This window comes from Pongo abelii, chromosome 18 (genome assembly GCF_028885655.2).
Source record: "Pongo abelii isolate AG06213 chromosome 18, NHGRI_mPonAbe1-v2.0_pri, whole genome shotgun sequence".
NCBI lineage: Eukaryota > Metazoa > Chordata > Mammalia > Primates > Hominidae > Pongo > Pongo abelii.
In genome coordinates, this window is record NC_072003.2 from 25670582 (window position 1) to 25694122 (window position 23541).

At 45.0% G+C, this 23541-nt stretch overlaps 1 protein-coding gene and 1 long non-coding RNA gene across 2 annotated transcripts in view; one reads left to right on the forward strand and one right to left on the reverse strand.

The window, feature by feature from the left end:
• Positions 1–1501: 1501 nt before the first annotated feature.
• Positions 1502–10710, forward strand: LOC129050725 (uncharacterized). Its single transcript, XR_008514438.2, has 3 exons — positions 1502–3029; positions 3314–3436; positions 8808–10710. It is a non-coding gene; the product is annotated as an uncharacterized LOC129050725 (long non-coding RNA).
• Positions 9637–23541, reverse strand: part of OTOA (otoancorin) — an 81297-nt gene continuing 67392 nt past the window's right edge. Inside the window, 5 exon segments of the mRNA XM_024233703.3 lie at positions 9637–9854; positions 13069–13264; positions 17213–17310; positions 17834–17970; positions 18254–18396. Coding sequence (XP_024089471.2) covers positions 9784–9854; positions 13069–13264; positions 17213–17310; positions 17834–17970; positions 18254–18396 — 645 coding nt within the window. The 3' untranslated portion in view covers positions 9637–9783.

The window sequence follows — 23541 nt, forward strand, 5'->3', positions numbered from 1 at the left end:
AACAAACCCGTACATTCTGCACTTGTATCCCAGAACTAAGAGTAAAATAAAGAAAAAAAAAAAAAGAAACAGGGAGTCTCACTATGTTGCCAGGGCTGGTTTCGAACTCCTGGGCTCAAGTGACCCTCCCTCCCACCTAAGCCTCCCAAAGTTCTGGGATTACAGGTGTCAGCCACCGTGCCTGACCTCACACCATTTCTTAACTCCGTTCTTCTCACTCCATTTCTTAATTTCATTCCTTTAGAAAGCTTCTCTTCTTACTACTTCAAGATGCTGCCCAATTCATGTGCAGAGGAAAGAACTTCCCTTTCCTCTGTGTTACACCGCAGGAGCTGTAACACAACCACTTCAGTAAAGCTGTTTTCTTCTTCCTCCAGCTTGCCCTTGAATTCTTTCCTGGGCAAGGCCAAGAACCCTCACAGGCTAAGCCCCAGTTTAGAGTTCATCTACCCTGCATCATTATGACTGAGGTCTTGTTTTCCTACTGGCTATCGAAAGGAAAGAGAAAGAGAAAGAACTTCTCTTTCTCTTTACTCTGACAGTTGAATAAAACATCCAAAGCCTGGCTCTCTTTGGTCCATCCCTGAATCAGTCATTATGGCCTGGGGAATGGAGTATGCTAATTGACTTAAGGGAATCAGGGCCCAGCACTGGAGTGAAGGTGGGGCTAATGCCACTTAATCCACTGGAGAGTACCAAAAGTGTGCTTCCCCAAAGGAAATTCACAATACTGTGGGAAAAGATGAATTGATGCTGAGTCACTATAAATGACAAATGCAAAAGATAAACATACCAGGCCCCATTCCTTGCAGGAAGCAAAAGATCCTAGAGGGAGAGGCTGACATGGGACAGGATGCCTGACCAATAAAACTTCTTCCAATGAGGATTCAGAGACATAGCCATACCTTCCAGGCTAAGTAAGGCTCAATTACAGGCAGCTGTCTGTCTCAGCTCCTCATGCACATCGTCGCTTTTGTCTACCTGGCATTTGTTTCTCCCTTATTCAGTTCTCATTGCTGTGTAACGAATTGACAGAAGTGCATCAACTAAAGCAACACAAATGTATTATCTCACAGCTCTATAGGTCAAAATCCAAGCATGGCTCAACCGGATTCTCTGCTCAGGGTCTCATGGGGCTGAAATCAAGGTGTTAGCTGGAGTTGCAGTCTTATCTAAAGCTCAGGGTCTTCTTCCAGGATGACTGGTTGTTTTCAGACTTCTTTTCCTTCTGATTATCTTGAGATAGGAGGCAGGACTTGACTCTGGAGGTGGGGCTTGGACGCCGAACCAAGTTCAGGACTAACTAAAACAGAGCTGGGAGGGAAGTAGCTTTCCCTAAGACACACCCACCAGTGTGCCAGGTCAGTTTACCGTTGACACGGCAATACCTGGGAGTTACCACTCCTTTCCATGGCAATGACCTGATGACCTAAAAGTCACTACCCCTTCCCTAGAAATTTCTGCAGAAACCACCCTTTAATCTGCATATAATTAAAAGCCGGTATAAATATGACTGCAAAACTGCCCAGAGATGCTACTGTTTATGGGGTAGCCCTGCTCTGCAGGAGCCGTCATGGAGCTGTAACACTGCAGGAGCTGTAACACAACCACTTCAGTAAAGCTGTTTTCTTCTTCCTCCAGCTTGCCCTTGAATTCTTTCCTGGGCAAGGCCAAGAACCCTCACAGGCTAAGCCCCAGTTTAGAGTTCATCTACCCTGCATCATTATGACTGAGGTCTTGTTTTCCTACTGGCTATCGACCAGAGACCTCTCTTACCTCCTAAAGACCACCCTAGGTCCTTGCCCTGTGGCTTCTCCATAGGATTTCTCACACTTTGAGCATCTCTGACTTCAGGAAGGGCCTAGTCCCTTTTAAAGGTGCACCCGATTAGGTCAGGCCCACCCACATGCTCTCCCTTTTGATTAACTCAAAATCGACTAACTAGTAGCCCAGTCATGGCAGGGCTATTCCATCACATCCTCTAGTTTTGCAGCACTGGAGAGGAGGAGATTGCACAGAGTGTGCACACCAGGGAGCAGGGATCTTGGGGGCCATCTCAGAATTCTGCTTACCACATTTAGTAATTGATCTCTTCTGGAATCAGTCCTTTCCTGCTCAGTCAATGTTATTTGTGGTAGGATTTAGGGTAATCAGACCTAGCCTTGGCCAATTGGTGTAACCATTGTCTGGGCCACAGTTGTCGGATGAGAAATGGGCATCTGCCTCAAGCAAGCCCAATCAGACCTAACCTGGAGACTTTTGCTGAAGTAACTAGGAAATACCTCTCTCTCTCTTTCTCTCTCTCGTTATTGTGGAAGTGTTAGGCTGTAAACTTAGAGCTGATGGTGGACACCATGTGCTATGATTCAAATGACCCCCCCAAAACTCATGTTGAAACTGAATCCCAAATGTGGCAGCATTGAGAGGGGGGACCTTGAAGAAGCGATTGTATCCCTCTTGAGGGCAGAGCCTTTCCTGACCACCTAATGTTTTATTAAAGCTTGTTCTCCACCACCCCTATCCCTACCATCACCATCTGGAGCTCTCAATCCTTTCCTCCAGATTTCTTTGCTCCATAATATTTATCACTATCTGATACAGGGGTGTGTGGATGTGAACATGTATGTGTGTGCATGTGTGTGTTTATGATCTGCCTCTCCCAGCCCCCAGTAGACTGTAAACTTCATGAAAGCAGGTCTTTGTGTGCTGTTGTTTCTGTAGCACGGGGTCTGCCAAAAAAATAGGTTCTCCATAAATGTTTGTTAAATGAATATGTTCTGATTCTATCTCCCTTCCTCCTCCAGAATGGAGGTAAATTTTCCCAATCTTTGCCTGAGTGAATGTCCTACTGAGTTCAGTTTTGTTTGAGAAAGGATGTGTGTATGTTCACCCATACACTGCACAAATATGTAACGGACACCAGCCATGACCAGCCTATTGGGGACTGCTTGGCAGTAGCAACACAGCAGCGAACAAGACAGATGAACCTCCTGCCCACAGAAGCTTACATTCGGGTGGAATACAGGCTGGTGAGTTGTCATGTTGATTCCTCCAACCCCAAACCCTTTCCATTATGGCAGGTCCTGGAGCTGGACTGGCCACCACTGAGAATCCACCCAACTGCCCATCAGCATCTCAAGTTCCCTGTTGCAAGATGCCAGGGAGCGTGAGAGAGGACCACGGTGGAGAGTGAGCTCTCAATGAACCTGGTGTGGCAGGGAGAAGACGAAGATGGGGCAGATCTTCAGGGGGAAGACAACTTAAGGGCAGACTTGTTGAACTAAGTTACTTCAAAGGGTCTTCTGTCTTCCAGCATGAGCAGAGAAGATGACCACACACCTGAGGGAGAGTCAGAAGGCTTCTTCAATTGGAACGTTCCTCCCTAAGGATGAGCTAATATAGCACATGACCTGAAAATCCTTCTGGGAGACTCCAGGTAAAAGGGCCTTGATTGCTCCAGGGAGAGAAGCTAAGTTATAGATTTGGGGGAAATGAGTGTTAGAACAGTGAGTGCTCAAGGTAAAGTAGTTAAGTGAGCCATGAGATACAAAGTCTGCCATGGCAAAATAGGTGGAACAACCATGTTATGAGTATAAGCTCTGACCCCAGCTTTCCTGTGATTTCTATGACCCCTGGTCTTGGAGATGGGAAATAAATGGGTGCATGACAGAAGTTAAAGACCATTATCAGGTATCAAGTACCATAGCACTTTTTGGAGGCAGAAGAGCTTGACAAATGGGCATAGTGTACATAGTAAATGATGGTAAGGGTAAAGGATAAAATGTATCATCTTCCTGTCATCAGAATGGGACCAGCACTGTGTAAGGTGGGCATGTTAATGACATGATATATAAGACAGCTTTTGCTACAATAACAAAGAACTCCCTAGGCCTGGTACGGTGGCTCATGCCTGTAACCCCAGCACTTTGGGAGGCTAAGGTGAGTGGATTACCTGAGGTCAGGAGTTCGAGACCAGCCTGGCCATCATGGCGAAACCCTATCTCTACCAAAAAATACAAAAATTAGCCAAGCAAGGTGGCACATGCCTGTAATCCCAGATACTCGGGAGTCTGAGGCACTAGTGGTGCTTGAACCCAGGAGGCAGAGGTTGCAGTGAGCCGAGATCACTCCACTGCACTCCAGCCTGGGTGACAAAGCGAGACTCCATCTCAAAAAAAATAATAACTTAAAAAAAGAGAAATAACTCTCAAATCCCAATGGATCCCTATAACAAATATTTGTTTCTTGCTTCTGAGTCTTCAGGTTGGCTGTGATTACACTGGGTTTGGCTTGGCTGAGCTCAGCTAGGTTCTACTGAGCTCAGCTTGGCTCCAAGATTTGGGTTGAGTTCAGGTCTGCTCCACATGTCCCTTCACATGAGAAGCAATTGCCAAGAGGTCAAGTCAAATCATGCAGCACATTTAAAACTTCTGCTGGGGGAAAATGTTGTGTCTGCTCACATTCCAATGACCAAAGCCCAAAGTTAGAAGGGCAAGGAATTAGACTCTACCTATTGAGATGTACTACAAAGTCACATGGCAAAAAGCTTATAATTCTAATAAAGGAACTAAGCGGAATCACTAGGAGCAATCACCTAGTTCGCCACACATGGAGATGTGCCACAGGGACTCAGAGACTGGAAGGAATTTCCCAGGGCCAGAGTTCTCCTGGGAAACTACAGCCTCCACCATTGCCTCCCAGATTTCATCAGCATCTCTGTAGTCTGGCTCATCAGAGGCCACAATGGAGATAAAGGCAAATAAAGACTTCAGCTGCTGCCAAGCTGCAGATATCTCCATGGATCAGTCAAGCCCATGTCTCTTTCTGAAACAATCAGTAATCGGGGAAGTGACAACAGAAAAGTGTAATACAAACTACCTATGGTATTGGAAGAATCCCAGGAATCGTTGGAGGTCTTGAACGAATTTGAAGAGGGTACTCAGTTCAAGACTACTTTAAGACACACACTTTGTAGATGTCCCAACTAGACACTGTGTGGCCTGGGAATTCTGCAATGTTTACTTTTTTTCAATTATATTATATTATGTTATAATATATTTATAAGATATATATAATCTTATATATAAGATTATATATATCTTAGATATCTTCGATATCTAAGATATTTAGATATCTTCGATATCTATATATAATATACATATCTTATATATCTAAATATAATCTTATATATGATATATATCTCATATATTATCTTATATATAAGACATATTATCATATACATGAGTTATATGTATCTCATATATATTATCTTCTTATATATGATATATATCTCATATATATAAGATATAGGAGCTATATATCTCACATACAGATAGATATAGATATCTATCTGCATCTATATTCCCAGGCCACACAGTGTCTAGTTGGGACATCAACAAAATGTGTGTCTTAAAGTAGTCTTGAAGTGAGTACCCGCTTCAAATTCATTCAAGACCTCCAACGATTCCTGGGATTCTTCCAATACCATAGATAGTTTGTATATATATATATATGTATATTACATATATATCATATATAAGAGATATATATCTCATATACAGATAGATATAGATCATTCCATCACCCAGGCTGGAGTGCAGTGGCACAATCATAGTTCATTGCAGCCTCAAAATTCTGGGCTCAACTGATCCTCCCACTTCAGCCTCCTGAGTGGCTGGGATTACAGGCGTGTGCCACCAGGCAGGGGCTAATTTTTCTTTTTTTGGAGACAGAGTCTCACTCTGTTGCCCAGACTCAGATGCAGTGGTGCAATCTCAGCTCACTGCAACCTCCACCTCCCAGGTTCAAGCAATTCTCCTGCTTAGCCTCCCAAGTAGCTGGGACTACAGGCACGTGCAACCACTCCCAGCTAATTTTTTGTATTTTAGTAGAGACGGGGTTTCACCATGTTGCCCAGGCTGGTCTTGAACTCCTGAGCTCAGATACCTGCCCACCTCAGCCTCCTAAAATACTGGGATTACAGGAGTGACCCACCCAGTGCCCCCAGCCTTTTTTTTTTTTTTTTTTTTTTTGGTAGGGACAGGATCTCCCTATGTTGCCCATGCTGGACACCAACTCCTGGCCTCAAGTGATCCTCCTGCCTCAGCCTCCCAAAGTGCTAAGATTATAGGTATGAGCCACCATGCCTGGCCCAATATTTTTAAAGGCCCCTCAAGAGGCAAAAGTGGGCAAAGGACTTTTAAGGACAAAAAAATGCCTAGTATTGAATATTAAGTTGTTTGCTGTGTTGTAACTCTCTTCTATGACTTCAGTAAAGCAGAGTAAACATACACACACACCAAGACACAGTAACCTCTCTTTGGTAGTACAGCCCATCACAAGCAGCTGTGGCTGAACCCCTGGGTACCAAGACTAGAGAGAATAAGTTCATTCTAAGTTCCACTGGATGTTAGGCTGAAGTTGCAGCCCCCATCAAGCCAGGCTTGGTGTCTGGAGCAGGCCTGAAGGTGGAGATTCTGCAAAAGGATCTAACTGGGGTGATATTCAAAAAATTTAGAAGCCAGAATGGCACAGGTCCTGACCGATAAGAACCAAAGCCAACACGCTGTGATCTGCATACAATTGCCAGTGATCCCTGCCTCCAGCTGAGGAGGGCTGTGGAGGATGGAGGCTAGAAATCCATCAGGAGAGCTGACATTGAAAGGGGAATGGGAGCAGCACCTGCCAGCATGGCCTGCTGCTTTCCTGCATGCAAAGGACTGCGCATTTCAACCTGAGACCCTGGGGTTCCTGCAGGGCATCAGCTAGATTTGTCTTCCTGCCTGGAGCGATCACCAATTATATGTGCTGTGAGGCAAACTGGCCTCCCACCAGAGGAGGAGGTGAAGGGATTTACAGAATCTCTCTCTGATCTGACTTATTAGAGAAGTTAAAGGACACCCATCCAGGAGGCAGCACAGTGCAGGGATAAAGAAGTCAGGATTCAAATTCGTCCTATCTGGGAAGCTTAGACAAGAGCTCCTTAACCTCTCTCAGGCTCAGTCCCTTCACCTGGAAAATGGGAATCTTAACAGTGCCTACCTGGCAGGAGCATAGCCACAATGAAATGAGCTAATGACAAAGTGAAAGCCCTTAGACAGCCTGACCCAGAGTCAGCCCTCTGTAATGGGAGTCATTATTCAAGACAGGAGGAAAGAAACAGGAATTAGATCAGAAACAAATGACCAGAAAGAGATGAAATACAAAAGCTACATGAAGTTGGCAGCGTGAAGCCTGACTCACAGGAGAGTGGATTTTGTTACTGTTTGCTTTTTCTTGTCCAGGATAATCCAAGACCGGCAGAAAGTGAGAATAACGATTGAGATCCAAGGACATCCTCATGGGAGTCTGTGCAGACACGTTCTCATCAAGCACCCCTCTCCAAGCAGCTGGTCCAGCCCAGCTAAACTGGGGGCTGCTGTTTGTAAGAAAATTAATGTTCTGGGCCAGGCACGGTGGCTCATGCCTGTAATCTCAGCACTTTAGGAGGCCAAGGCAGGCGGATCACTTGAGGCCAGGAGTTCAAGACCAGCCTGGCCAACATGGTGAAATCCCATCTCCACCAAAAATGCAAAACTTAGCCGGGCGTGATGGTGCATGCCTGTAATCCCAGCTACACAGGATGCTGAGGCAGGAGAATCACTTGAACCCGGGAGGTGGATGTTGCAGTGAACCAAGATCATGCCACTGCACTCCAGCCTGGGTGACAGAGTGAGGCTCCATCTCAAAAACAAAAACAAAAAAAATTAATGTTCTGTACCTGAGGAGCACCATTTGCTGCCACTTCCCTGCCGGGATGAAGGAAAACCAAGTCAGACATTAAATAACACGCGTAGGATCACACCTTTCACACTGCAGTCTTAGTTTTCTATAAAACCACGTGACCTCTGAAAATACACTCCAGCCTCTGCAACACCTACTCATGATGCTTTGTAAAATCCACCGCCTTTTAGGGACACCAAGATTTTCAGAGACATGCAGAGTTTTCTTACCTCCAGATGAGATGTCTACTGTGGATGGGTGACTAGGAGGAGAACCCAAGGTGTGCTGGTGGCAGAACAGAAGCGCCTAGGATGCCACCAGAGAAACGCCCTGCCAAGCAGCTGTGATGCTGTCTTCGAGAAGGTGTTTGCAAACACCACTGCTGCCCCCCTTCCCTGAGCCCTGACTTCCTAAACCTAAGGCTAAAAGCATCCTGGCAATTCCCGGAAGTAACTTCATTCTAGCAGCATCGAGCCAGTGGGTGGAGTTTTCTCAGCTGCGCCAGGATCACATCAGTGACTGACTTACCCAACGTACTTTTATTTTTTATTTCAACCAATTCCCCAAAGCCCAGAGCAACTTAAAACCAGAAGAGCCACCACCATCTCCACCAAAAACAGGGAATATTTTGAGAGTTTAATGATAACTTCACAGCCATCCATTCAGCTGAGTCCCAAGGAAATGGAAGACATCTGAAAAATGTATTTTTAAATTGATTTAACGTTGAGCCATGTTAAATGTTTTAATTTCCAACCAATGCAATGCCCACCAAAACATCAATTAGTCCCAGTAATCAGGCAAGAATATTGGCTTCTGCTCAGGGATTCATTTATTTCAGCTCTGCTAAATATTGTAGAGGAGAAATCCAATGTAGCCTGTAGCTTCAAGAAAGTGAAATTAAGCCCAAGTAGAAACTAGATGAGGCCCTGGCTAAAATGGTGCCTTTTCTTGCACTGCCTCTCTCTGGTATCTCTATAAAGTGAGGGCAGCAACTTGATTGTAAGGGTCTCGTGCTGTTAATGGAAAACACCCTTCCTTCCCCACAGGTTCTCTGTCTCCAAGCTGGAAAACAAAAGAGGCTGCAATGGGACAGAGAAGGCTTCCTGCTGAGGAGATGAGCGGGCTTAAGAATTTGCAAGATCAAAAATCAAAACAATTAAATCCATGGAGATAGAGTAGAAGGAGAGTGAACAGAGGCTGGGAAGGGTAATGGGAGAGTTGGTGGGGAGGAGGCAGATGGTTAACGGGTACAAAAAAACAGAAAGATGAGTAAGACCTACTCTTCCATAGCACAACAGGATGACTGTAGTCAACAGTAACTTTTTTTTTTTTTTGAGATAAAGTCACTCTGTCACCCAGGCTAGAGGGTAGTGGCATGGTCTCTGCCCGCTGCAACTTCTGCCTCCCCAGTTCAAGCGATTCTCCTGCCTCAGCCTCCCGAGTAGCTGGAATTACAGGCGCACACCACCATGTCCAGCTAATTTTTGTATTTTTATAGAGATGGGGTTTCACCATGTTGGCCAGGCTGGTCTTGAACTCCTGACTTCAGGTGATCCACCCGCTTCGGCCTCCCACAGTGCTGGGATTACAGGCGTGAGCCACTGCACCCGACCCTATAGTCAATAGTAATTTAATCGTACATTTTAAAATAACTAAAAGAGTACAATTGGATTGTTTGTAACACAAAGGATAAAGGCTTGAGGTAATGGATACCCCATTTTACATGATGTGATTATTACACATCGCATGCCTGTATCAAAACATCTCATGTACCCCATAAATATATATACCTACTATGTACTAACGAAAATTAAAATTTAAAAAAATTAAAAATAATTTGCAAGATCATTTTTAATAATTATTTTTCATTTGGGGTGCATTTTCACCATCAAGGCCCCAGGGTCTCCCTGCCCTAGATGAGGGTCTGGATCCAGGGAAGGGTGTCCCACCATCTGAAGCATCCTGTCTCTACACGCGTTGGCCAGCTGCTTGGGGCAACACAGGACGATGCGCTCACGCCACTCACCACAGGGGCTTGGCCATTAGAACCAGCAGGGGACAACCAAGCCAAAGACCCAATGACTGGAGAGCTCCTAAAAGCAAATACAAAATAAGAGTACACATGAAGTTCTGGCAGCAAGCAGAAGGTGGACATGTCATGTCCAACTCCCCGAGTCTCTCTCTGGGACCACTTGATGCAGAGCCTTGATTTGTTCATCTCTTAAATGGGAACAATGACCCCTAAAGAGGAGGAAAGGTGGGGGAGTGAGAATTAAATGAGATTGTGTCAGTCAGCATGTACTAGGGAGCTTGTTAGAAACACCAATTCCAGGATCCCCTGGAGATTCTGATTTAGCAAGTCTGCCAGGAGACCCAGGAATTTGTATTTTAAGCATCTCTCCCAGGTGATTCTGATAATTAAGCAACTTTAGGAAACAAAAGATTACGGCTCTGTTCCATAGGAAGGGTTCACCCAATGGCAGCCTTCACTTAGGCCCTTGGGGTGAAGGAAGGAGGGGCATCCAGGATCTTGCCCAGCCAGGGACATGCAGGGAACATCTTTTTAAGGGGCCCTCATCACTTTCTGACACTGCTGTTTCAAGGGAAATCTGGTCACACCTTTCTGCAGGGGATTTGACAACATCCATTAAAAAAAAAAATTTAAGACAGAGTCTCGATCTGTCACCTAGGATGGAATGCAATGGCACCATCTCGGCTCACTGTAGCCTCCGCCTCCCAGGTTCAAGCGATTCCTCTGCCTCAGCTTCCCTAGTAACTGGGATTAAGGCACGTGCCACCACACCTGGCTAATTTTTGCATTTTTAGTAGAGACGGGGTTTCACCATGTTGGCCAGGCTCATCTCAAACTTCTAATCCCAAGTGATCCACCTGCCTCGGCCTCCCAAAGTGCTGGGATTACAGGCATGAGCTGCCACACCCAACCGACATCCATCAAAATTATAAATGCAGACCCTGTGATCTAGCAATCTCACTTTGAAGAGTTTATTCTACAGACATACTTGCACAGATGCAAATTATATCAGGTCAGGAACTGCAGCATTGTTCGTAACAGCAAAAAAAAAAAAAAAAAAATAGAAACAACTGCAAGTCCATCTACAGACCTCTGGTTGAATACAGTTATGGCATAGCCATAAAACCAACAATGGCACAGCTCCTGTGCACAGATACAGAACTCCCTCCAAAGTATATTGTTAGGTGAAAAATACAAGGTGCAGAATAAGGTGTATAATAAGCTTTTGTGAAAAGTGCAGAGATTATCTATATTTGATTTGCTGTGTATGCACAGAATATCTCTGGACAAATACACAAGAAGCTGGTAACATTGGTTGCCTCTGGGGAGGAAACTGGGTGGCTGGGGGACAGGGGATGGAGGAAAAGGTTTCACCACATGCCTTTCAGACTTTATATATTTGGAACCCTGTGCATTATCTATTGCACATATTATCTATTCGTGCAAAACGCTGTAACATTTACAAATAACTTTTAAATACATGCATATCATATTTCAATGGAAAGTTTTTGTTGTTGTTGTTTGTTTGTTTGTGATGGAGTTTTGCTCTTTTGCCCAGGCTGGAGTGAACTGGCATGATCTCAGCTCACTGCAACCTCTGCACCCAGTGTTCAAGCAATTCTCCTGCCTTAGCCTCCCGAATAGCTGGGATTACAGGTGCCCCCCACCACACCCGGATAATTTTTGTATTTTTAGTAGAGACGGGGTTTCGCCATGTTGGCCAGGCTGGTGTCAAAACTCCTGACCTCAGGTGATCCGCCCACCTCAGCCTCCCAAAGTGCTAGGATTACATGCATGAGCCAATGTGCCCAGCCTCAATGAAAAGTGTTTTAAAGTAATAATATAATACATCAAAAGGCATGATTTATGTTTTCAAGTGCCACCTCTGGCCACTTGTGGCTGCAGAAATGGGGAATACTCCAATTCACCATCCCTTTGTGAAGGTAGGGTAGGGAGACATTCAAGTCAGGAAAAGGTGGAGTGGAGGTTTTAGTCAAGCACCAAATCCTCTGACTTCTCTGGGCACTTGCCCATGCTGGTACCTACTCCTGAGACACTGTCTACCTCGCTAAGCCCATCTTCTTCACACCTTGTGTCTCACCTGAGACATCACCGACTTTAGGAGGTTTCCTGACCCATGTGTGTTCCCTGTGTGTTCCCCATCTCAGCACCCAGCACCTGCCTCATGCTCACTAGGGTACATGTCTTCCCTCCACGCCAGGCTGCTCAATGAGGGCAGGGAACATCTCTGTTCCCCATCTTGTTAGAAGCTATCTCCCCAGAGCATGGTCCAAATGTGGTGTTAAGAACAGAAGGCATCACAAAGAAGTGAGAAAGTGAAGGGGAAATGGGGAGAGCTGTAAGAAAGGCATGGGGGAGAAAAAGGAAAGAAGGCCATGTTCCCAGGATCCAGTGCCACTCCCTGGGGAGGCTTCTCTATCTTAGCTCAGCCCTCAGTCCCTATCACCCTCCCTGGTCTTGTCAGATTTGAAATATCTTCTTCATTTACAAGAGGGCCTTATCTATCTTGCTCACCTCTGTATTCCCAACCCCTACTGCAGACTTGGAACATAGTAGGTGCCCAGTAAACATGGGTTGAATTAATTAATATTGGACAGGCCAGGCTTGGTGGCTCGCGCATGTAATCCCAACACTTTGGGAGGCTGAGGTGGGCAGATGACCCGAGGTCATGAGTTCAAGACCAGCCTGGCCAACATGGTGAAACCCCATCTCTACTAAAAATACAAAAATTAACCAGGTGTGGTGGCACACACCTGTGATCCTAGCTACTGGGAGGCTGAGGAGGGAGGATCGCTTGAGCCTTGGAGGTGGAGGTTGCAGTGAGCCGAGATCGCGGCACTGCACTCCAGCCTGGGCGACAGGGCGAGACTCTGAGTCAAAATAATAATAATAATAATAATAATAATAATAATAATAGTTCATTATTATTGCATAGTGAGGAGGGAGTTTGCAAAGGAGCGGCTAAAATGAATTTAGTCCTGAGATTCTGATGTTATGCGTTCTGGGTAGGGGCGGGAGAACTGGAAGATTTTTAATGCTCCCCACCCAAGTGCAGCCATAGTTGAGAATCACTAATTCCGAAGCTTGGTAGGGAAGCTTGATAGGGACTTCGGGTTTTTCACTGAGGGCAGAATCCCCAGTGACTGTCAGAGACCTCGCTCTGAATCTTAAGAATCTCCCCACCCCAGGCCTGACAGGGGCGACACGGAAGGAGAGTGGGGCTGGGACACGGGGCAGAGGGCGGCTCTGCTCACCTGCGGGAGAACGCGAGGATGAGGTCCTAGTGGGACTGGCGCTAGCGGGCGCGTCCTGCCAGGAGTGAGTCTTGGCGCCATCTAGCGCCTGCTGGAGGCTCTGCAGCTGCAGTGGACTGAGCCGCCGGCGCTGGGCGTGGGTCACCGCCGCCGCGTTCTCGGGACCCAGGGAGGCGATCTGCTCCGCGGACAGCTCCTGAAGGAGGCAAAGGGGCAGCACCCTCACACGGGGCCCCTCCCCGGATTTCCCACACCTCGGGCGTCCGCGCCGGATGCGCACAACTTTGCCATCCCCTTGTGTGTATCATGTGTGGTCCTCTTTAAGATATTTCCTTAAAATTAGATCACTCTTGCACTACCAAAATAAACGCATTTAAAAATAGAAAATTTAAAATGGAAATTTCCAAAAACGGAAAGCCGGCAGACTTGCCATAAGCAAGCATTAAATAGGAGCCGCAAAATAAAAATAAAACAATATTGTTGAATCCTAGCTAGATTTGTCCGCCAACAATATCTGAACCCCTGGCCTCTTAAAAAAAAAAAAAAGAGAGAGAGAGAATGTAAAATGTACTATATAGGTGTTAAATTGACACTTCCTCCTTGAGGTAATTAGAAGTACTAATGGAGAGTTGAAAACGGAGGCATGATTTCCTCCCTATGTGGCAATGTTGTTTAATGCAATGCAAGACAGCTTCCCAGTGCTTCAAAACTGAAACACTGATGTGGAGGGGGAAACACAGGCCCTAAAGACCAGAGGCCTGAATTCGAGCCCATGCTCTGCCACATGCTTGCTGTGTCGCCTTGGACAAATTACACAGCCTCCCTGGGCTTTGGGGATAAATGTGAGACGGCATAGAGAACTCATCTCCTCTGCTGACTGATTCTGATCCTTTGGTTTGACTGCCTGAGCACCATGTGATGAGCTCTGTGAGGGCTCAATGGAGGGAAAATGCAGTCATCTATTGGTGATATCTGCTATGGACAACATGAGTTGGAAATTCTGCCGGCCAGACTATGTCTTCAAGGACTGTGAACAAGGTGTCTTCTGAAGTCACTTCCAGATCAAAGGACTTGGTGACTCGTTCCAATGGGACTGGAATACGAAGGGGACTCTACATCATCATGTTTATTTTCTAAAGGCCCTGAAGAATCTGGGAAAGATGCTTATGCTCCCTTATCCCTTCCTCTCCTGTCAGTCACCCTCTCCTCCTCTTTTGTCCAGGTAGATACTTCCCTGGAATCATATCCCTCTGTGTAAAGCCCTTCAAGGCACCCCACTCCAGAACACAGTTCAGGCTCCTGGAAAAAACTCTGCCCACCTCTCCGGCCTCACACCTGGCATTCTTCACTCCAGGAGAGTGGGTGCCAATATTTACAGTTCCCTAGAGGCAGCATCTTTCTGTGCACCTCCTTCTGCCTGGAACACTGTTTCTTCTTCATCGCCAGCTGTTCTCCAAGATTCAGCATCTGGTTGGTCAAGCACCATGGCTCATGCCTACAATCCCAGCACTTTAGGAGGCTGAGGCAGAATGATTAACGGAGCCCAGGAGTTCGAGACCAGCCTGGGCAACACAGTGAGACCCCCTCCTCTACAAAAAGTTTTTTTAATTAGCCAAGTGTGTAGTCCTAGTTACTTAGGCTGACGTGAGAGGATTGCTTGAGCCCAGGGGATCAAGAGTGCAGTGGGCCATCATTGTGCCACTGCACTCCCTTGGGCAACAGAGTGAGACTTTGTCTCAAAAAAATTAAAATTCAGCATCACCTCCTCTCCTCTCACTACACACACACACACACACACACACACACACACACACACACGGTGGGGTGGTCACACAGGTACTTTTTTGGCTTCCATATAACATTAACACAGAGTCTGTGTTCTAAAAATTATCTCTTTTATCAATGTTGCTGACTTGCGACCCACAGGCCAGATTGAATCTCTAGGCCTACGGCACTGTGTTTTCAAAAATAAATTCAGATTGGCTGCCAACATTTAATTATCAAGCAATTCCATATGAAAATGAAGATTTCTGACTTCTTCTCGGAAAAAGTAAAAAGGAAAATTCAGCAATCCTGGGCCCACATGGTCACACTGCATGAATGTGCTAGGAATGAGAAGCAGCCTCCACATTTAGACAGGGCTCTCCAGTTCACTTCGGTCTCTACCTAGCCTACTGCACCTTATGTTACCTTTCAGGCCCCTGAAGGCACTATGTGATAACCCCTTCACCTGTGCATCCTTAGATGCACCTACCCTGGAGCCTACCACAATGTAGGTGATCGGTAGGGATTTCTGGAATAGATAAATACCTGTACAAGGAAGCAGCACAACAGCACTCCAAACAAGACCAAGAGAAAGTGCTTAGCAAAATGCCAGCATCCAAGACCAAGCTGCTTGTCCCATGCAGAGTGCCCCAGAGGGGAAGCAGGTATTTGCTCAATGGCTTTGAGGACTGCTATTTATTGCCCTCAAACAGCTATTATGCCTGCAATGTGCTCGGAACTGTCCGGGGTGCTGAAGTGATTGAAGGTCGGCTTTCTTTTTTTTTTTTTTGAGATGGAGTCTCACTCTGTCGCCCAGGCTAGAATGTAGTGGAGCGATCTTGGCTCACTGCAAGCTCCACCTCCTGGGTTCACGCCATTCTTCTGCCTCAGCCTTCCAAGTAGCTGGGACTACAGGCACACGCGACCACCCCAGCTAATTTTTTTGTATTTTTAGTAGAGACAGGGTTTCACCATGTTAGCCACTATGGTCTCAATCTCCTGACCTCGTGATCCACCCTCCTCGGCCTCCCAAAGTGCTGGGATTACAGGTGTGAGCCACTGCACCCGGCCTCGGCTATCTTTCTTGAAATGAACAAGTGATGTGGCACTGGGGGAGTTTGTTGAGCCTGGTTTGCGTGTTTTATCCAGAAGTGGTGGACAAAATGTGTTCCCACATTACCAAGCAAACAGGAACCCCAGAGTCACTGCCTCCTCATCAGAGCAGACTATTCTCACCAAACACTCCCCTAATCTTGTAAACAGACAGAAAAAAAGGACCTGTCATTAGATACCCTGCTTCCCTTACTTCAAATGATCCAATTTCACCCTCTCAATTTTTTCCATAGCAGTTTATCACCTGTCCTCTTGTGATTTTCCTAATACTTTTCTTTAAATCAACTAAAAAAATAGAGAGAAAGAAAAAAATATATATAGAGAGAGAGAGAGAGATGGTTTCACTCTTGTTGCCCAGGCAGGAGTGCAATGGTGTGGTCTTGGCTCATTGCAACCTCTATCTCCCAGGTTCAAGTGATTCTCCTGCCTCAGCCTCCCAAGTAACTGGGATTACAGGCATCTACCACCACGCCCAGCTAATTTTGTATTTTTCATAGAGACGGGGTTTCACCATGTTGGCCAGGCTGGTCTCGAACTCCTGACCTCAGGTGATTGGCCTGTCTCAGCCTCCCAAAATGTTGGGATTACAGGTGTGAGCCACCATGCCTGACCTAAATCAACTAAAATATTTTTATTTAATTATGTCTTAAAAGGAAATGTTACAAAGGTCCACAATCCCTCATCTGCAATTCTGAAGTCCAAAAATAATCTGAAAACTGCAAGTTTTCCCCCAAAGTTTAAGTCAAACTTATTTATCAGCAAAACTTTACCTGAAGTGATGTGAGGCTATTTATTTATAGTCTCTATTTATTCCAATTAGTGTGGCTTGTCACAGATTTCTTCACAGAAATATTAATGTGTTTGCTTACAAGGCGCTTCCCCAGACACTGCTGGGGGTATGAAGTTACATACGGTAAATGTACAGGGTGATCTTTTCAAAATCTGAGAAATTCTGAATTCTGAACTATATTTGTCCCCAGGGGTTTTCATAAGGGTTTATGAACCTGTCATACCACCATAAGTAGAAAATCAGTACTACCTGCTGGAAGAAGAGAAGATGACCATAAAAATAAATATAATTAAACTACATGTTGTAATTTTAAGAAAAAATGTTTTTTAAAAACACCTAAACTCATACAGATCTCCTCTGACCCCATCAGCAGAGCCTGGTCACAAGCCTCTAAATTCCAAGGCCCATCACCTGTTTCCCTGTGTGATTTGAAATGGGGTCAAGCTCCCATTTCTCCTTGAAGTACCGAGCACCTACTTTGAATATCTCATCAGGAAGGCATTTTATTGCTGATGGCTGGAAATATGGCATCAAATCCTTGTCAAGCATCCGGAGCTCTGCCTTAGTTAATCCAGCTGGGGAGAAAAAGGAATCACGGGGGTTTAGTTCAAGCCATCAGAACTCCGCTTGTTTTATTAATGGTGCTGCATAATGCTCAGATCTGAGTGTTCGAGGCAAGCATCATTCCTTACAAAAGGCCCTGGAAATCACACTGGGGAATCAAGTTCCTTCATCAACTCAGAAAAAAAATAAATGTGGGTCACATTAGCCCTGACTGGCCTCCTACAGTGAAACACATGCCCAGAAGGAACTTCAATGTACACACTTTCAAATTTTGTATAAACCTACTTAGGGGCCAATTAAATCACATTCTAAACTAGCGGTTTTCCAAACTTTAGTGTACACAAGAATCTCCAAGAGAACTTGTTTTAAAAGCAGATTTGCAGACCCACCCTCTGCAACTTCAAATCATGAAATGTAGGTTCTACTGTAACGCCACTGATGTTTGCTACACGTGGCCAAGGATCATGTTTTATTTTGTGTCCCCACATTTAAGTTTGGAAAGGGAGAGAAAGGCATGCTCAGGGTGAGTCTTACCTGCAATGGTCCCAAGCTCCTGCAGGACAGAACTGGTCCACTCAGTGGGATCCCCAAACACGACTTCAGCCTTCCTCTTAAACTCGGCCAAGACATGTGTGCCGCAGAGCAGGGTCCCAATTCTGGCCACTACCACCCTGGTAGTGGTTAAAGAGGGAGGGATATAATATGAGCTTGGACTCTTCAGCCAAAAACAAACACACACACACACACACACACACATGCACACTGCACAGTAGGCTCAGCAGGGACAGCAGATCCAGCTTATCCCATTAGCCCAGTGGGATTTTAGCCTAGAAAGGTGCCAAGTGTCAGGAGGTGGAATATCTGGATGGATGGATGGATGGATGGATGGATGGATGGATGGATGGATGGATGAATTAACCCATTTGCCATTTTGCACATTCATATTTTAGTTACCTGAATTCTGAGATCTTTATAAGTGGGATTTCAGTGATGTTTATAGCACACAGGGTTGCACCAAGTCCTACCAAATGAAAGCTCTTCAGGTCCTGGATACTGTATCCTGAATCATCCAGGTACCCTTGCAAAATGGATTCAGCCTAAAAAATAGTAAGAATAAAAGATAAACCATCCAGGAATGATCAAGGTCCCCAGGCCTGAGGGGATAAATAAGCTGTTGCTGTAGTCTCCTGACTGATCTCCCATCCTACTCCTCTGGAATCCCCACTCCAAACCATCCTGGCCTCTGCATCCAAGTTCATGTCCTTAAGATGCTACTTCAACTGAGTATGTCCCCTAATCTATGGAGGTGTCTTCAGGCAACGAATCTCTTATATCCTTCACCAATATTAAAGGCACTTGTGTCCTGTGTCTCTGCTGCTTATTTCCTTCAGTCACTCTTATGACCTTCAGACAGTTTGGACATACAACTTCTTCTGCATCAGGATCCAAACTTTTCCAGCATCTTTTTCCACAACGTTTCTTTTCCTTTTTTTTTTTTTTTTTCTTTTTTTGGAGACGGAGTCTTGCTCTGTCACCCAGGCTGGAGTGCAGTGGCACAGTCTCAGCTCGCTGCAACCTCCACCCCCCCAGGTTCAAGCAATTCTCGTGTTTTAGCCACCCAAGTAGCTAGAATTACAGGTGCACATCACCACATCTGGCTTTTTGTATTTTTTGTAGAGACGGGGTTTCACCATGTTGCCCAGGCTGGTATCAAACTCCTGACCTCAAGTGATCCACCCATCTCGGCCTCCCAAAGTGCTGGGATTATAGGCATGAGCCACTGCACCCAGCCTTTCCACAACCTCACAACAAAACCTGATAATTTCCTGTCTCTTTGCCTTTGTTCAAACCAGTCCTTTCATCTGAAATGCCCTTCTGCACTTCCAAGTGCAGACATTCTTTTTTTTTTTTTTTTTTTTTTTGGTTCAACTCAAATGTCACCTTCTTCATGATGTTTCAGCCAGAATGATTTTTTCTTCCTCTATGGTCCTACAGAAATATGTTTACCCCTTCAATTCCAATGTTTACTCTTCAATTCCAAGAGTAGCACACAAAATGCTTTGGTGTTAAACTATTTTAAACTAAGCCTTCATTTAAGGCGACTGACACATAGGTCTCCATAATTCTAGCACAGTGGCTATTCATCATTCATAACTTCCTCTGGAGAACCACCTCTCTTGTATTCCTGCTTCATGTGGTTCAGTCAAAGCTAACTGCACCAAGTTCCAGGAGTGATGAATTTCAATTCATACCTTAGCCTAGCTGCAGTCACTGGTTCTGGATTGGACATGTGATTTAACCAGAGTCAACCAGAACTTTGAGTGGAGCATTAGGAGAAGAGCTTTCTTTACTCTGGACTTGAACTTACAAGGATATACACAAGGATCTGCTGGAACCTACCACATGCAGGCATAGAGCCTGTCTCTCAATGAAGCCAACACAAAGAAAAGCAAAGTTCAAAAACATGATAAGAGACAGATTACCACCAAGAGTGTTGAAGATCCTGAATCCAGCTGTACAAGGTCTCACTCTGTCACCCAGCCTGGAGTGCAGTGGCATGATCTCTGCTCACTGCAACCTCCCTCTCCCGGGTTCAAGCGATTCTCATGCCTCAGCCTCCCCAGCCTGTAGCTGGGATTACAGGCAGGCGTGAACATGCCTGGCTAATTTTTGTATTTTTAGTAGAGAAGTAGTTTCACTGTTGGCCAGGCTGGTCTCAAACTCCTGACCTCAAGTGATCTGCCCGTCTCAGCCTCCCAAAGTTCTAGGACTACAGGTGTGAGCCACTGCACACTGCACCCAGCCCCTTTATTTGTTCAAGCCAGTTTGTGTTGGGTTTTCTGCCACTTGTAACTAAACATGTGCTGATTCATTTGATCTACCTATGTAGGACCTGAGGAGGCATCCAAGCCAATCCTATGAAGATCAGCTATAAAATAAAGTCTGGGCCGGGCACGGTGGCTCACACCTGTAATCCCAGCACTTTGGGAGGCCGAGGCAGGAAGATCCCTACTTAAAGTCAGGAGTTTGAGACCAGCTTGGCCAACATGGTGAAAGCTTGTCTCTACCAAAAAATACAAAAATTAGCCAGGCGTGGTGGCACATGCCTGTGGTCCCAGCTACTTGGGAGGCTGAGGTGGGAGGATTGCTTGAGCCTGGGAGGTGGAAGTTGTAGTGATCCAAGACTGCACCACTGCACTCCAGCCTGGGTGACAGAGTGAGACTCTGTCTCGCAAAATAAAGTCTGGTTCCTTCAGTGCTCATGGGAGCAAGTAAAACAGATTATAAGACCTCACAAGGCAAAGATGAGGAGACATCCAAGGACAGACATCTAAGTGGAAGTGAAAATCACAGGCTATAGTCAATCTTCCCATCTCTCTTTTTTTTTTTTTTTTTTTTTTTTGAGACAGAGTCTCACTGTGTCACCCAGGCTGGAGTGCAGTGACATGGTCTTGGCTTACTGCAACCTCCATCCCCCAGGGTTCAAGTAATTCTTATGCCTCTGACTCCCGAGTAGCTGGGATTACAGGCACCCGCCACCACACCCAACTAATTTTTTGTGTTTTTAGTAGAGACAGGGTTTCACCATTTTGGCCAGGCTGGTCTCAAACTCCTGGCCTCAAGTGATCTACCCACCTCAGCCTCCCAAAGTGCTGGGATCACAGGTGTGAGCCACCATGCCCGGCTCCCATCTCCGTTTAATGTTAGTCATCCCCACCACACAATATAGATCACTAAGGTGTTGAGAGAAAGTGTTGAGGAAGATTGTGAAATGTTGCAATGAAATTCCATCTTCATGGGCTGGTGCTTCCCACCCCTCAGGTCTGTTTAAATGCTGCCTACTCAGAGAAAACTGCCCTCTGGACTCTTTCATCTCAAACAGGCCTTCTTCCCACTATTCCCATGAGCACCTTGTCCATTTTCCACATCACTTATCGTGATTTTTCAAATTTTTCACTTTGATTACTCACTTTTTTGTCTGTATCACCAAGTAGGCTCCCAAAAGAAAAGGACCATATCCAGGTAGTTTACCAATGAGTCCCCAGCACCTAGCATAATGCCTGCCACACAGTAGGAGTTCAATAAGTACTTCTTGAGTAAATGAATGAATGAATGAATCAATCAATGAAAGAAACAACATCTGAGTGAGTGACTTACAGAAGTCATGGGCAATATATATTATTTGACATGCTTCATTTTGCTGCCTTCATGTAATAGACTGGCTTCAGGAAGATTTCTCATGTTTCTGAAAATCGGACTGGTCAGTGTCCTCATCAAGTTGTCCTCCATGATTACAAAGCTCACAGCTACTATGGGGGTGGGGGATTCAGTAACACCATGCTTAGACTTATATGTCTTTGACTTAATGGGACTGTATATCCAAAGTGGTAATAGCTAACATTTATTGTAGCTAACATTTCTTGTAGCTAACATTTCTTGAGTGCATACTGTGTGCTGGCACTACTTTGACCACTTTACACATACTATCTCATCTAATCCTCCTAAATAACCCTATGAGGTAAGTATTAATAGTATCCCTCGTTTGCAGATGAGCAAACTGAGCCAAGGAGAGGTTAAGTAACTAGGCCAAGATCACACAGCTAGAAAATGATCGTTCTGGCCAGGCACGGTGGCTCCTGCCCGTAATCCCAGCACTTTGGGAGACCAAGGCGGGCGGATCACCTGAGGTCGGGAGTTCGAGACCAGCCTGACCAACATGGAGAAACCCCGTCTCTACTAAAAATACAAAATAAGCCGGGTGTGATGGTGCATGCCTGTAATCCCAGCTACTCAGGAGGCTGAGGCAGAAGAATTGCTTGATCCTGGGAGGCAGAGGTTGCAGTGAGTGGAGATTACACTCCAGCCTGGGCAACAAGAGCAAAACTCATTCTAAAAAAAAAAAAAAGAAGAAGAAGAAAGAAAAAAGAAAATGATGGTTCTAGAATCAAAACCCAGGCAGTCTGATTCCAGGGCCAATACTCTTAGCCAGTGAAGGTGTTTGGCTATGGAGAAAAGATGGAGATTCAAGTTAGCTTTCAAATTTTTCTTATTAAGTCTTCACAATCAGGTTTCACTAGTTGACTCAGAGCAATTTGGGCTCCTCAACTATCAGGCATGCTCACTTTAAAATGAAAGTGCAAAAATACAATTTAAATAAAATTACTTTGAAGATATGGTATTAAATTGTCCTTGCCACTGAAACCCGGAAAATGCAAACTCAGCCTGCAAGGTGATAAGTTAAAATAAATTTCCTTGAGTGACTAGACCAGCGTATATGTAATGATTCCAAGACAATTAATACCAACACTTTTAGGCAATATTAACTGTTGAAAAATGAATAGCTTTAAGATTTCAATCTCTCTGTTCATCCCTCTGGCTTCTATAATAGTTTTTTCCCTTATATTGGTTTTCGAGCTGAACTATCTGTTAATGTAGTTCCGTCAGGTCTGACTATTAATCTAGAAACATGCATTCAAGGTTGATTGGGAGCTAAAGTTGAAGAACTGACTACAAATGATACATGCAAATGTTAGGTTTTCATATCCTCTTCAAACATATTGATAAATCTCACTGCCATCCATGAGAATTAAAATCAGTGCAAAAGGAAGGAGATACCCTAGTTTCTGGATGTATTTTTCTGTTTCTCCCAGACTGCAAATAGAATGATTTTAATAGCACAGTGTGATGTGGCACTTCTCAAACTAGTCAAAACCAGTTTTAGAGTCAAAGAACCATGGGATTATAGAATATCAGACTGGAAGGAACCTCAGATTGTTGGGGCTAACCCTCTCATCTTGCAAAGGAGGAGACTAACCCAGAGAAAGGGGCTGTAATGACGGTGATAATGTTGATAATGACAAAGCAATGATGTCAATGTCAACATGAAAACAGCTAATTTTTATTGAGTACTATGTACCAGACATTGTTCAAAATGTTTTCAAGTATTAACTCATGTAATCTTCATGGCCAGGATCTGCATGTTGCCCAGATCCAGGGGTGCACCATTCACACTGTATTCTGTTTGAATGGTGCCACTCAGAGTTATGAAACATGGCAACTGTGATTACAAAAAGCTCACAAGAGTAGAGGGACATTCACTGGTTTTGGCTGCTCAGCGTCCACACTTTTTCTTTGGAAAAGTACCCTCTATTAGCTTCCTATTGCTACTCTACCAAATTACCATAAACATAGTGGCTTTAAAAATACACATTTATTCTCTTATAGTTCTGGAGGCTGTACGT